A 16,049-nucleotide genomic window follows, 5' to 3' on the forward strand; every position below is an offset into this window, starting at 1 on the left:
AGAAATATGATCTTAGAAACATTAAGGGGAATGGGACTTAAGCCACTAGCTAACAAACAAGTGATGGTAACCCAATCTTTGTGATTGGAGATCCCATAAATAAGGTTCATATGGGTAAAAACAAGTCACTTGTTAGTTCTGATAGCACTAATTTGATTTTAAATCAAATATATATGTCCATTATTATGGTGTGTGTGAAAGTGCTAGAGACTGCATTCTTGAGAGGTTAAACTTTGTAATTAATCAAATTTTTTAATGATCTTCATATCCCTTATGGGTGATGTATAATTTGCAGCATACACTTGATGAAATCACCTATATGAGTGTCAAGTGGGGCCGCTTGCATGAGATCTTGGCATGATCTCTAAAGCACTCATGAATATCGAGCATGCGCATGGCCTAGTAAGCGCATCACAGCGATAACAACAAGGATTGTAGGGGTGTACTGTGATTGATAAACCTCTAACACACTCAAGTGTCTTTGGTTCATATAGCTTGCTATACTAACTACATTGTGTATTAAGTTTCTTGATCTAAAACTGGTTCATATAACTTGTTATACCAGTTCGGATGCATTACATCTTGTGAAACCCAGAATAATTTATTTTATCTATCGTTTGTATATATATTTTGCAATATGTGGGGGATTGTTATAAAAATTGTGTCGTTACACACATATTGCAAACTATCTAGTGTTGATTTGGTTGTGCACATTCTGCAAGAATTGGAACGTTGCAACTCCGAGTCTTGTGCTTCCATCAATTTTGTTGTTGCCAACATTCATTTTGGTTTCATTCTTTCTCTTTTCTTCTTTTCCTAAAAATATTCTGGGTTTATTTTATTCTCTTTATAGAGATCCTTGCTAGTTCTGATATCCTGAGAAATTTTGAGAAGTTCCTATTGTATCCCAAGAGGCTTGCGCAATACACCGCGGATAAGTCTTTAAAGAGTGATCTACACGCCTCGGGAAATCCTTTGTTCATGATCTTTATTCTTTTATTGTCAACTTCTACAACATAGACAACCTAAAAATATTATAAGAAAAAATCCTAACGGAATCACTTATTGAACACTCCATAAAATATTCCACCATGCAATTTTGAAAAAAAGAAATAACAGAATGTATTGTAATATATATATATATATATATATATATATATATATATATAATGCATTTAAAAAAATAGTAAATCTCTTAAAAAACTATTTTTTAACAACTTTTTGACAACTTATGTTATAAGTTTAAGATTGATTCCTTTCAAATATCCGTACCAATAAAAATAATAAAAGATAATTAATTCATTGTGTGTTAAAATATTGGATAGATTCACTTAATAGTAAAAGTCCCAACAACTTGACCATGAAACTTCATTATCCACTTGGATCCTCATCAACATGTAGCAAGGACAAAAATCTTATTCAGATGATAGTGATTAAATGTCCCTACCCAAACGCGTCTTAGCAGAGTTTTCAAACGCATTGTGATTTTCGGGCAATTAATTGCACCCTCTTCTCAGTTACACCCACCGTACAACAATTTAAACAAACAAAATAACGAAAAGAAAAGAAAAAATAACCAAACACGCCCTTCATCCTGTGTCTATATTTATACACACATGCACCTTTCTTCTATCACAAAAAGAGCACTTCATATTCTTCATCCCCTATCATTCCAGCATGGCAGATAAGCAACCCCAACTAAACGGTGCGTATTACGGCCCCACGATTCCTCCGGCGGAGGCGCCACGTCCCCGCCGCCACAGAAATTGCTGTTGCTGTCTCTTCAGCTTCTGCTGGAAGATTCTCCTCGCACTCATAATCTTCCTCGTCATCGTATTCATCATCTTCTACGCCGTGCTCCAGCCACGCGCCTTTAAGCTGCACGTCTCCGACGCCACGCTCACGCAGCTCAACTACACCTCCAGCGACAACACGCTCCGTTACAACCTCGTCCTCAACTTCACGGCAGGGAATCCCAACAAGAAGCTGGACTTCTACTACGAGAGCGTGGAGAGCCACGTGTCGTACAACGGCGTCACGTTCGCGTCGACGGAGTTGTTGACGTTGCGTGACTCGTTCCGGCAACGCAGGCAGAGCACGAACCGACTGAACGGCGTTTACAGGGGGCAATACGAGACGGTGTTGGATCAGGATCAGGTGAAGAGCTTGGAAGAAGATGAGAAAAAGAGGGTTTTTCATTTCTCTGTGAGACTCCACTTTAAGGTTAAGTTCATGCTTAATGACTCGGCAAGTTCTAGCACGAAGGCGAAGGCGAAATGTGAGCTTGAGGTCCCTTTGAGTTCCAAAGGAGAAACTCTAGGGACTGTGTTTGTATCCACCTACTGCCATGTCAATTTCTGACTGTCCCATATTGCACGTGACATGTTCACAAACGACATTAATTTTGCCGCTTACTCTGTCAGATTCCATGATTTACCCTTTTGCTCCCCGTTAATTTATGTATGTATTGTGTTACTCAACGCTGGTTGATTTGAATTATATATATATATATATATATATATATATATGCATATGCTAATATTATGTAAGAATTTTTTTATTATTAAAAAAACTCTGCATGATAAGATTTATAATAAGGTAATAATGGTAAGAGTAATTGTTGTCTCATCGTTTGAGGAGTTTTCCGGTAGAAAAGTTAATGAGTATGCAAATGACATGTCTTTGTCAATTTTAAGTTCGTATTTCAATGAAAGAGGGTCTTTAGCTTTAGAAGATAACTGACCATCGAATTCCAATACAAGGGATAGTGCATCAATGTCACAATTGGACAGGCAGACCATTTCTCCATAGGAGAACGCTCTTTGGTGGAATGCAAACATGGATGTTGGTGTAATCGGTTTTGTCAAGTTATTTTACTTGTGCAATCGGTTTTGTCCAGTTAGTTACTTGTCAAAAATACTTCAGTTAATGGGATAGTAATAATAGGAGAACGCTCTTCAGTTAATGTTTAATTAAGGCAAGATATAACAAATGGAACATATTCTAAATTATTAAAATCCTTAGCCACATACTATATTTATAGATCCTTCAATGAACTTTTACCTTAATATTGATCAAATTGTGGTCCAATGACCTTCTAATTTTCCTTAACATGGTAATCCTATAATTATATTCTAATTATTGAAAAGAAGACAAGAGTGGAAGCTAAAAAGAGTATAAGAAAAGGAAGCACTTGTTGAAAAGGAAACAAAAGAAATAAGAGAGAAAGAAGAGAAGAAAGAGAAAGAAAGAAAGAAAGAGAAGAGGAAGAGATAAAAATAAGAGAAAAGAAAAGAGAGAAAAGGAAGTAAAAGAAAGAGAGGATAACAAAAAGAGAGAAAAGGAAAAGAAAGAAAAGAGCATCTTGATTTTTCATTGAATGAATCTACTAATTCATCTTGTTTTATTTTGTTACCTGGGTAAGAATTGTTCATCAAGAAGTAGTGACATCAAGAATGGAGAGAAAAATAAATGATATTATCAAAGAAAGATTTATTCATTAAAAAACACTGACAATAACAATGAAAGGACGAAAGAATGATAGAAAAGGAAAATACAAGCTTTGAATTTAATTAATGTGTTTGATACTCTATTAGATTGTTTGTTAATTACTTTGTATAGTCAAAACAAATTTTTTAGTTTCGACATAAACTTCGAAATAGTTGTATATAAGTTAGTTTGTTTGTCCATTCTAAACCAACCTATGTGTAAGAATGCAAGTTTGTAAATACATGCACATGAATTAGCTTGCTTGTCCATCTCTAAAAAGTGTAAGTACAATCAAAGTTGTACTTATGTTTTGAGTGTTTATTTGAGAAATATTCTATTCATCTTTTTTAGCATTACATCTTTAATTTAAAACTGCTTGATGATTTGTGCATGTGGGTATTTGACCCTAGAGGCAGGCCTCCAAAATCTTTGATAATAAGATATGGCTTCTTCTAGGATCCAAATCTCATTTTAGTAAAATTTCTATTTTTGATGATTTTAAATTATGTTTTTGATTTGTGCATAGAATCTTTCAAACTTCGTGGTTGGATTTTTTTTTCAAGAAGAACAAAATTAAGAAGAAATTTAAGAAAGAGGGAGTTACTCCAAAAATCATTTGCACAGAGTTAGTCAAGAAATCATTCACCTTATGAAAAGATAAGGAGAAATTTAGGAAGGAGTGAGTAACTTCTAACCTTACCAAACATAAAAGGAAGGAATCTTCAAATGATAGAATTTAGTGAACAATTTCCTTATGTTGTTAAGAATAAAGAAATCAAGGTACAAAGTTAAGGACAACTTCGTTTCAAGAAAGAGGATATAATATAGAACTATCTCATGACTCCATACAAGAAGAACTAGAGGAGGAGCCTATGGCCTTCAATGGACATGAAAGGATGAAAATCATGGTTTAGAACATACTTGAAGAATTGTTCTCATGAAAATTAGTTTATGTTTCTATATTTTTGAGCTTTCGACTTTCTTTTAGAAATTAGTTTAGGTTTTTATGCTTTTATGTTTTTATGCTTTTGGGCTTGGGCTTTCTTTTTCTTAAACTTATGGATCTGTATATATAGAGGTACAAAAAACTTGTGTAAATACTTTTTAGTCATATATTAAAATTGATTTTATTAATGAGAGGGTTGTCTTTGTTCAGGGATTAGGCCATCAAGTTCTTATCAAAGATTCACATTTTTGTGACAAATCTTTCTTAACTTATCAATCTTCTTGATATTGACGTCTCCATTATCGGTTCTTATCAAAGACTAACCGCTCTCTAACAAATGTTCATTGGCTTATCAATCTCCTAGATTATGACATCTATCATTTCTATCTAACTCCGAGTCATGCATTTAATTTTCATGTTTAATTAAGGAATTCAAAGTTAAAAACAATCGTAATCTTTCTTGGATAAGATCGTGTAATCAACAAAACAAAATGAGATGAATTAGTACTTCTTTTGAATGACAAATTAGGATGTTCTTTTCTTTATTTTTCCTTTTCTCTCTTTTTGTTCTACTCTCTTTCTTTTACTTCCTTTTCTTTCTCTTATTTTTCTCTCTTCTCTTTCTTTTCTTTATCTTGCTTTTCTTTGTCTTCTCTTTCTCTTATTCCTTTGTTTCCTTTTCTATTAGTGCTTCATTTTCTTGTACTATCATTGGTTTCCCCTCTTGTCTTCTTTTCAACATATCTAACTTTTACAAAGTTTTTTTTCCTCCTCTTTCAAGTGTAGAATGTGGTTCTTAAGTCTTGATTGGTTATGGAAGTTGCATTCCAATTTGGACACTTATGAGTTTCATGACCATAGCATTCACATTTAGTGCACCTTAGAATAATTGTCCTATTCGTTCACAATGATTTTCTTTTATGTTTATGCCTTCTTTTTAGCTCACATATTTTTCCATTTAGATATGTATTATGTGACACGATTTCATTGACATCCTACAACAAGGTCACACAAACACTAAGTGTATCTTTTCGTGACACACTCATGATACTTTCAAATAATGAAATGATCTCAATAAGGAGTACGATAAGTTAAATCAAAAGTTAAACCATTTTTAAAAGGATGTCTCTTCGAAAACATATTGCATTATTGTAAATTGTCAATCCTGCAATAAACAATAGAAAACAAAATAAAAAAAATTTTAAGACCTCGCCACTTTTTTAAAGTGTTTCACTTTTTTAAATAGTTTCACTTTAGAAAAGTGTTTCACTCTAATCCACTCATTTATTACATTTGTAGGTTTTTTTCTCAATACACTCTCTTAACAAACTTCAGTACCTTAAACCAAAATTAACAATGAATATGAAAAATGTTACCAAATCCAAATTTTAACTCAAGAAGTCATAAATAAAGAGAATTTAGACAAAGCTTTAAAAATTTTAAAATATACAAAAGCATAAAGTTAGAATAAATAGGACTACCAAAAATAATTAATTTAAACAACATGAATCTAAGAAAAGATTGAATGTCAATCAACTGATCAAACAAACCATAAACAGTTAGTGCAACGAAATAATTTATGTTGAACTATACAATTTTTTTTTTTCTTTTGGACCCTTCCTTTTTCTTTTCTTTTGTAGTTAAATCCACTAAGTTTTTTTTAATGAATTTTGCATTTCAAACACCAAAACTCCTGTAAAAAAAACGTAATATCCCTTATAATAATTATTTGAAAAAGAAAAAAAAACGTATTATTTCTTCAAATCTAGTGCAGAAATTCTCAATTTAAAATGAAAAATACGACAAACAAATAATATACCATAATGATATTGAAGAATTTCAGAATAAAAATTTAAATTGTTATTTTATTGAATCAGTTTTTGATACACTATTAGCTTATTGTCAATTGTTTTGGATAGTAAAAATTGTTTTTTATTAGTTTGGATACAAACTTAGAAATATAGTTATACATGAATTAGTTTGTTCATTCTCAAGCAGCATTTTATGGACAATGACACAAGTTTGAAAATATATGCACATGAATTTGTTGCTATCCTAATTAAATTGGGCTGAAGTTGCTATCCTCTGGACATCTTTTATTTTAGTTGTGTACCACATTTATATTCTTTCCGTTTCTTCATCCTGTTGTTTCAAAACTCTAAAACATACAGATAGCCATAACCGCTGGTAGGGACCAAGCCCTCTCTCTTCTCGCTACGGCCAACAACCGTGGCGACCTTGCCGTTAAAACCTCATCGCTCAAACAAGCAAAGGACCTTCTTCTCTCCATCGACCACTCTCTCACCGTCAGATATCCTCTGTTTATTGAATCATCATGGTAGAGTTTGTTCCCAAACCAATATACACTGAATATACAAGTCAAAAAAATTAAGCAGAATTTTTAATGGCTGAAACTGCCTACTGTTTCAAAACGGAAAACCAAAACCTCTTATAAAGTGTTTTAATGCCCGAAACCTTCCCCATTCTTTGCTTCAGTTCCTCTGTTGCTTTCACTGTTAGGCCCATTTGAAAAATGATTTTTCTAAATTAGTCAGATAATATATATATATATATATATATATATATATATATATATATATTAACTTGAAATGTTTTTCCAATAGACATGTTCATTTAAAAGGAGAGATTTATCTCATTATTACTATTTAAAAGATTAAAATAGACTGGGATAAAATGAGATAAATCTCTCCTTTTAAATGAACATGTCTATTGGAAAAACATTTCAAGTTAATATATATATATATATATATATATATATATATATATATATATATATATATATATATATATATATATATATATTTTGGTAATATGTGCCTTCATATCATAATTAGATGTGAAAGTGAAACTCATCGTCAATCTACCAGGAATAAGTACGTTTCCAGTAAATATATTATCATACTTTAGTAATATTTTACCTGAATGGTTTTCTGCTGCATACTGACCATCTCTCGCAAGGCCACACATTCATTCTCAATTTTGACCTTTGCAAACGCTGGCATGGCCAGTTGACCATCCATTTTGAACTCATCATGCTTCCGTTTAACGGATAGAATTCAAACCCTAAAACTTTATTCAGTTGAATAAATTTGGAGAAAAGTGATAGAGAGAATTTGAAGATAAATTTTTTTGTTGTTTATTTGAATAAATTTGAAGATAAGTAAGAGTGAATTTGGAAGTAAATTTTTTTAATTTGTCACATCAATCAAATCCTACACTAATTCTCACAAACCTTAGCTTTCAAATTCATTTTCACTTATCTTCAAATTCACTCAAATAAATAACAAAAAAATTTATCTTCAAATCCACTCAATCACTCTCCCCCAAATCCATTTAAGTGAACAAAGGGTAAAGATTGAGCCAACATAGAGCAACCAAATCCACAACTGCAACATTTCAACAAATCCCTGGAAGATGGAACTACCTCCGAAGCCATAGATCAAAAATGCATAAAAACCCTTAAATCACTTATAATCACCAACGTTTTACCAAATTCAAAAACAAATCACCTTACAAAAATACCCGTCAACCAAAAAAAATTAGTGTTTCGGCAGGATTTAGAACCCTAATCCAAAACATTTAGAGTTGTTTGCACGGATGTTCAGTTGTGTTGTCTTCTCTTTTCTCCTTGTCCAAGCCGCGGGGGAGGGTGCCTGCAAAAGACACTCTGACGCTCAAGTCAGTGACCTCGCGTATTAATCTTGTAATCAAGATTTAATTATCAAAGCTCTAAGTTTCAGTTCAAGTTCAAGTTACCTGTACCCTTTGCCAGACAAATATTTATAAATTATAATGAGCTTACCGTTAGGTCTAATTCATTAACCACCAATGAATGACAATATTAATTGTCAATAAATAACAATTATTTTCATTAACTCCCCGACAGTTATTACTATTAATTACCTTAACGGCTGATTTAACCGATCGGTTCACTGACCTGAGAGGTATCATCGGTCGGACTGATTTTACCGATCGGTTCATTGACCTGAGAGGTATCATCGGTCGGACTGATTTTACCGATAGGTTCATTAACCTGAGGGGTATCATCGGTCGGACGACTCTTCTGCATTTTTACCGTTCGGTTGGCTATGAGCCTATAGTAACAATTGGTATTTACTTCGACATCCTATTTACCTTCCCATCGAATCAACAAATAAGGGGAAAAACCTGCAACAAAAAACATAGAACCACTTAGATCAGAATCGTGAACAACACAACAGAAGCAAAGGTGATTCTGTTCAGAGCTTGATTTTAAGGCCAGCATTTTCGTCAGGTGATAACGGTCTGCCTCACAAAGATCACCGATCTCGGTAAGTGCAGTGGTGTCCTCGCCGACGATGAAGACAGAGTGGAAGATGTTGGTGCAGGTATTATCGGTGTAGAGAGAGACAGTTTGCTACCCAAAGACGGAGGGAGATGTTGGTGTCGGTCTGGTCGGTGTAGAGGGAGACAATTTGCCACTTGGAGACAGAGGGAGAGAAGCTCGGCGTGAAGATGTAGGGAAGGACTGACACGTTTCAGAAAAAGTAAAAATGATGTGACACACCGTTAGCCACCTAAGAAAAAAATTAACACAGGACGAAAATTAAAATCGTTTGATAGTTAAGGGACTAAAAACATATTTAACCCTTTTTCTTAACATAGTAATCTTATAATTATGTTTTAATCGTCATTTTTTTCACATCCGATCAGTCTCCAACAATCGGCACCGATCACACTTACCCAATCTCTCTAATCCATATTTTTCATAATTTCATACGCAATACGTATAGTTAAAGCACTAAAATGTTATATCTTTTTTAATACGATTCTTTGTTTTATAATATTATTTCACTAAGTATTATTTATCGATATCAATTATTACTATAATTTGTCTCTTCTCAAACAAAATTATTTGAGTTAGGATCTTGATATTGATAGTTGTTCTATAATTAGCTTTTATCAGCAAATAATTGTTTTTTTTATTATATGAGATATCTTAAATAATCTTATGTTTTTTAATAAAAGCGGAGAAGGAACATCCAAATGTGTCGGAATAAAACTCTATCAGGACACAGTCATCCACTATTGAGGTATTAGATTTATTTAAATAATAATTATGATAAATGTTAAATTAACTAAATTTAAACTTTTATATTGTTACGGAAGTATTAGAAATACTTAATTATTAAATTTTGATTGATAATTTTTTATTTGATAAATATATTAAACATATGGTTTGTCCAAAATTTTAGACACTAAAGCACTTAAATATATAAATACGATATTACGAAAATTGAAATATGTATTTTTAAAAGGTATGAAACTGGATAAAGTATTTCTTTCTAAAACCGCAGATAAAGGAACGCGCAGAATATTTTGTACCCAGAAATAGTATACATCCTAAACGTTGACCAAACTGCAGAAAAATTCATAGCTTTATAATCGTATAATTTGATTGTGTTTGGATTTTTATTTTTTTTAGAAAAGTCAGGTTAAATTTAATAAAAGTTGAAAAATGTAATTTGTTGTAGTTTTTAGAGCTGAAGTTTAGAAGAAATTTTACTTCCAACTTAAGTAACTAAATTGGAGTGTTTCAACGCAAGTAGGAAAAAAAGCATTAATGAGTTAAAAGCTACGTGGAAACGTCAAACATTGCATGATTACTATTCAATTAGTTGTAGTCAGAAGCGCGTTTGTCTTGAACAATCCTTCAAAATCGCCTTATACAAAACCATCTCTTCTACGCCACCAAAACGCTCTCTCACTTCACCATTTTTGCTTATCAAAACTCCCTCGCCCACGCGCCTGAGACATGGCTGATACACAGCCGCCGCCGAACACCGCCGCAGCAAACGTCGCCGCTTCCGTTCCTTCAAAGGAGCATTTCCGCACAAGATGCTGCTACTGTCTCTGCAAAACCTTGTGGATCTTTCTGGTCCTCGTTATCGTCCTCGTCATGCTCGTGATTTTGGTTTTATACATCATCATCACACCCCGCTCCTTCAGATTCCACGTCACTGACACTACCCTCACACAATTCGATTACGCTGCCAACTCCACCCTTCGCTACAACCTCGTACTCAACATCACAGCAAGCAACCCTAACAAGAAGCTCAAGATCTACTACGACGTCGTTCAGGCCAACGCGTTCTACGGCGGCGTTAGGTTTTCCACCACCGACATCAACATGCCTTGGAATTCCTACCTTCAGGACAAGAAGGGCACTAACCTTTTCAGCGCGGTTTTCTCGGGACAACGTGTGATGGTGTTGGATAGGGACGAGGTTTCTGAGTTTGATGAAGATAACAAGAATGGGGTGTTTCCTATAGATGTTATGATTCGTTTCACCATTAGGTTCAGGCTAGAAGCTTTTCAGTTTGGGTATTACTATCCTAGAGGCATGTGTGAACTCAAAGTTCCTTTGACTTCTAAGGGGGAAAAGGTGGTTCCGTTTAAGGTCACCAAGTGTCGAATTGATTTCTGAATCCAGCCAACGTTGTTCATATCCACACGCACGTTTTGATCTTGTTTTCTGAATTCCAGGTTGTGATATTCCTTTATTTTATATGTAGATGTCATCGTAAGAGAATGATGAAAAATTATTGAATTTAAGTGAGTTTGACAACATAGTATATAAAATCAAGTTGTTAAAGTCAATCATAAAAATAATTTGTCAAGAGTTAGTAATGTGTACCAACAAAGTAACATGTAATACAACATTATTATAACTCTTTATTAGGAGGGACAACATTAACGGATTGGATAAATTTTAATTACAATTTTACCCTCTTTTTTTTTTTAATTTTACCCTTTTAATTACTATTTTTAAAATTTAAATAATTAGCTATAACAATACATAAGTTATGGGTAAATATAACTTAATAAATATAAATTTACTTTTTATATTAACTTTATAACATTGTAATATTATTTCTTACTAATACAATATTATAGATATTTTAAAAATGTATACATACTAAAAATCACCTCTTAAAATGAGAGTTGAGTCAGGCACAGATAGTGCCACCCATCACCTGATCTATATCAAAAAAATTCATTCTATGTATGTTCCGTTACTCATTAAATACTCGTTAAAAAAATTGTGTTAAAAAAATTATGTGAATATTTTAAAACTCACATGTATAAGTGAAAACATGTGAATATTTAAAAAAAAAAGACATTTTATAAATTTTTAAAATAAAATATAAATAATATTACAAAAAATATAAAATATAAAATTAAATAAATTAATTATAAATTAAAACTTAATTTTAATTAAATTTAACCCAATAAAATATAAATTAAATTAAATTTTAATTAAATTTAAATTAATAAAATATAAATTAAATTTTAATTTTAATCTTTTTGCGAATAGTGAACTCGAAGATACACATACTCGCATCCGACCTACTCCTCCAAATATAGATACAGCTTTGAGTTATGGCAATATTATTGATCAATTCCATAATAAGTACTCTTTTATCCACTCCAGCTCCATCGAAAAGTCCTATTTTTTCTCCAAGACTATAAGGAGCGAAAAGATCTACCTTTTATTTATGTTTCAACAATAGATAATTTTGTATCTAATTATATATAGCTAGGCGCAGATCTATAAGTGAGAGATGTTGTACAACTATCTGCAGGACCTAAATTATCAATCAGCTTTCCAAGCACGTTGAAAATTCATCCTAGAGTTACTTCGCCTACTGGAACACTTAGAGGAGTTCCTCTATGAATAACTTTCATTCCTCTCTTTAGACCATCTCTAACACTCATAGCTAGAGCTCTAACTAGATTATTTTCTAATAATTGTTTCACTTCACAAATCACATTAATTTGTTGACCAACACTATCTCAACCCGTAACTAAACATATATTAAAATATTTGTTACCAACTATCCGTGCGTAATATAAATACCATAGCTATAAACTATTCATTTTCAAATTTTATCTACAAATCATTAGTGCAGAATTGGCTTTTAACGTCACCCAATAGACGTCGGTCCATCAAAACTCCAACATAAATAATTGACCGGTGGCATAAATATAAATAATTGAGTGTGGAGACGTCCGTTCCGGAGGGGGCCGGACGTCTATAATATTATAGACGTCGGGCCCCTCAAACGGACGTTCAAAAGGCTAACGAGGGAGTTGAAGAGTTGATTGCTTCAGCCTATTGAACATCCGTTCTAGAGGGGGACGGACGTCTACAATATTATAGACGTTCGGCCCCATCCAGAACGGACGTTCAAAAGGCTGACGGGTTCAACTACCCTGTCAGCCTCTTGAACGTCCAACCCTGTCAGCCTCTTGAACGTCCATTCTAGAGAGGGCCGGACGTTTATAATATTGTAGACGTCCGGCCCCCTCCAGAACGGACGTTCAAAAGGCTGACGGGTTCAACTACCCTGTTAGCCTCTTGAACGTCCGTTCTGGAGGGGACCTGACGTCTATAATATTGTAGACGTCCGGCCCCCTCCAGAACAGACGTTTAAAAGACATTTAAAAGAAAGACATGTACACCAAAACGCGAACCCGCGAGGAGTTACGCGCTTTCGTGAGAGTTCCCTCTACGCCTTGCATTTCCAGGTTCGTTTTTATCTGTTTTGGACCATTTAATCTTACTTTTATTCCGATTAAATTGTTCAGTGATGAAATATCTTTCATTTGGACCGATTAAAAATCGTTTTCGATGCGTTTTGGTGCAGTTTGTTGCGTGTTCTTGGGCGGCGTTTTTTGGCCTACGTTTTAGGTCGTGCCCTCCTCCATTTCCCTCCATTTTCATTTTGAATCTGCTCTTCAGGTTAGTTTCTTCGTTAATGCTTTTTTCATAGGGTTTTGTGTATGCATGTTTTTGACATGTTATTATAATTTTCATTGAGTGACCCTTAGACGTCTGGCAGTGCACAAACATACATCCAAACCCCGTAACCCTAAATAATCCGTTCAACCATATAGACGTTCGTTCCAACATAAACAGACGTCTATATAGACGTCTGTTGTGTCGGAACGGACGTCTATATAGACGTCCGACCTGGCACAACAGACGTCTGGTTAACGTTACCCACAAAGACGTCGGGTGTATGTCGGACGTCAAAAGGCCAAAATAACAGACTTTTAAAGCCCTTTCTGCACTAGTGAATACCGAGAGATAAATATATTTTTGTGATCTAATAACATTTATGTTTACACTAATAACATTTATGTTTACACTATTAATAATTATTATTATATTTTACTTTATATTATTTTCATCTATTGAATCATCTTTTTATTTATAATATTTTCAAATCATTCACAACCACTCAAACTTTATTTTCAAATATCTTGAATTTGATCAACAAAATACTCTACAATCTCCTTTTTTAATCTCATCAAATTTTATCTATTATTTTTTCTCAAATTCATCTTCATGTAAACAAAGCATACAAAAAGTTAAATGATAAAAGTTATAGAAGTGTAAAAAATTAGTAGTAAAAGATGCATAATTATGAAGAAGAAAGTTAGAAAACAAAAAGAATAATTCAAAACATGATGACTGAAACAATAGACGCACATATTAGACTCAAAAGCGCGTTTGTCTTACATACTATTCAACTTCTTATCCAATACATATACCTCTCTACACGCCCCCAAAAAAAGGCACTTAACTTCACGTCACCCTTCTTCTTTCACTCCACGACATGGCCGAAACACAACCTCAACCGAACATCCCCGCAACCAACGACGTCGTATCGGCTCCTACAAAGGAGCACCTCGGAACAAGATGCGTCTATTGTCTCTGCAAAACCTTCTGGATTTTTCTGGTCCTCGTTATCATTCTCGTTATGCTTGTGATTTTGGTCTTATACATCATCATCACACCCCGCTCCTTCAGATTCCACGTCACCGAAGCCAAGCTCACGCAATTCGACTACGCCGCCAACACATCCACCCTCAACTACAACCTCGTACTCAACATCACAGCACGCAACCCGAACAAGAAGCTCAAGATCTACTACGACATCGTTCGGGCCAACGCGCTCTACGACGGCGTTAGGTTTTCCACCACCGACGTCAACATGCCCTGGAATTCCTACCTTCAGGACAAGAAGGGCACCAACCTTTTCAGCGCCGTTTTCTCGGGACAACATGTGATGGTGTTCGATCGAAACCAGGTTTCTGACTTCCATGAAGATACCAATGATGGGGTGTTCCCTATTGATATAAAAATCAAGTTTCGTATCAGGTTCAGGCTTGGGGATTATATTTCTGGGCACTTCAATGCCAGAGCCACGTGCGAGCTCAACGTTCCTTTCACTGATTCCAATGGGAAAACGGTGGCTGCGACTGCGTTTGACTCGACCAAGTGCCAAGTCGATTTCTGAATCCTTGCTTGTGGCTCCGTGGTGGGGTCTTCTGCGTTGTTCATAATGCACTATTTTCTAATTTCCTCACTCGTGAATGAAAAATTGTGTTCATTACTTCACGTTTTTCGAATAGATTTCTTTTGAAGATATACAGTTTTACAATGTATGATTTTGGAAGAACTTGAGACGTTAGCAATATATTTTCCAACATATTCATTTTATTCGTAGTTTAATAATGTTAGTCAATTATTTATGAAAATTACAAAAATAAAAGTAGTGGTAGATGGGATGGGCTTGTTTGGTATGTGCTTCAATGTTATGAGCTAAACAGATGGCCCATCTCCTAGTGGGTGATTGTTATTTTCACGTTCCTTTTATCCATTTCTGCACCCCTGATGTTTTATTTTAGCAAAAGTAATCTTGCTGGAAACACATTTTGTTATGTATAAATACATGACAAAAAATACGAGTTTTTCTTTTGTATGAAGATATAACTCAAGAAAAACTTGTTCTCGATTGTATGAAAAATCTAGGGAGATGTATAATTGTATTCCTCTATAACTATTAATTCGAATTTCCGATTTTGTCCTATATTATTTTTTTATGATTTTTGTTTATTTTGTTAACTTTGAATATGATTATTTTTTATTTTAATTAAAAAATTCAAAGGAAAAATAAAATGTATGTAAAATTGAAAACTGAATTAAATTTATTTTTCTTTTAAATTTAGAATTATTTTACTACAGGCATAGTTTCATTTTGTTTAAGAGTTGAGTATAAGTACAATTTAAATATTCATACCATTCTTTGAGACTCTTTCAAGAACAAAATCATGATAAAGTTCTAGTCTTCAAAATAGATAATACTCCAAGAATGTAGTGATTGATACTTACAAACTCATCTTGTCTGAGGGTTTGTTTTGGTACATTTAATATTATTTAGAAGTCGAAGTCAAACATAGTTTAAATATTTTTTTATTGAATTTTAAAATTTGGTAAGTTCGTAAATCAGATTTTAAAATCCGATGATTTTCTAAATCGAATTTCAAAATTTGATGAGTTTTTAAACTTAATTTAAAAATCCAAATAGTTTTCTAAATCAAATTTCAAAATTTATTATATGTAATGATAGATTATAAAAGAAGAAAACGCATAAAGAGTTGGAGGTACGTGGTTTAGGAAATATGAAAGACACAATAGATACGTTTTGTAATAAATACGTTTTGGTAAGAAGGACAAAACTGTCAACTTGGAAGTGAAGAA

General features: G+C 33.5%; 3 protein-coding genes across 3 annotated transcripts; all 3 read left to right on the forward strand.

Moving 5' to 3' along the window:
• Window positions 1–1,338: 1,338 nt before the first annotated feature.
• On the forward strand, window positions 1,339–2,475 carry LOC108325231 (NDR1/HIN1-like protein 10). Its single transcript, XM_017558266.2, has one exon. It carries the CDS (start codon window positions 1,678–1,680, stop codon window positions 2,359–2,361), a length of 684 nt encoding a protein of 227 aa, XP_017413755.1. The 5' UTR covers window positions 1,339–1,677; the 3' UTR covers window positions 2,362–2,475.
• Window positions 2,476–10,250: 7,775 nt separating this feature from the next.
• On the forward strand, window positions 10,251–10,922 carry LOC108325729 (NDR1/HIN1-like protein 3). The gene has a single exon (XM_017558824.2). It carries the CDS (start codon window positions 10,251–10,253, stop codon window positions 10,920–10,922), a length of 672 nt encoding a protein of 223 aa, XP_017414313.1.
• A 3,104-nt stretch (window positions 10,923–14,026) lies between these two features.
• On the forward strand, window positions 14,027–14,997 carry LOC108325598 (NDR1/HIN1-like protein 10). The gene has a single exon (XM_017558692.2). The coding sequence runs from the start codon at window positions 14,122–14,124 to the stop codon at window positions 14,803–14,805; it is 684 nt and encodes a 227-aa protein (XP_017414181.1). The 5' UTR covers window positions 14,027–14,121; the 3' UTR covers window positions 14,806–14,997.
• Window positions 14,998–16,049: the final 1,052 nt, after the last annotated feature.

This window comes from Vigna angularis, chromosome 3 (assembly GCF_016808095.1).
Source record: "Vigna angularis cultivar LongXiaoDou No.4 chromosome 3, ASM1680809v1, whole genome shotgun sequence".
Taxonomy (NCBI): Eukaryota; Viridiplantae; Streptophyta; class Magnoliopsida; order Fabales; family Fabaceae; genus Vigna; species Vigna angularis.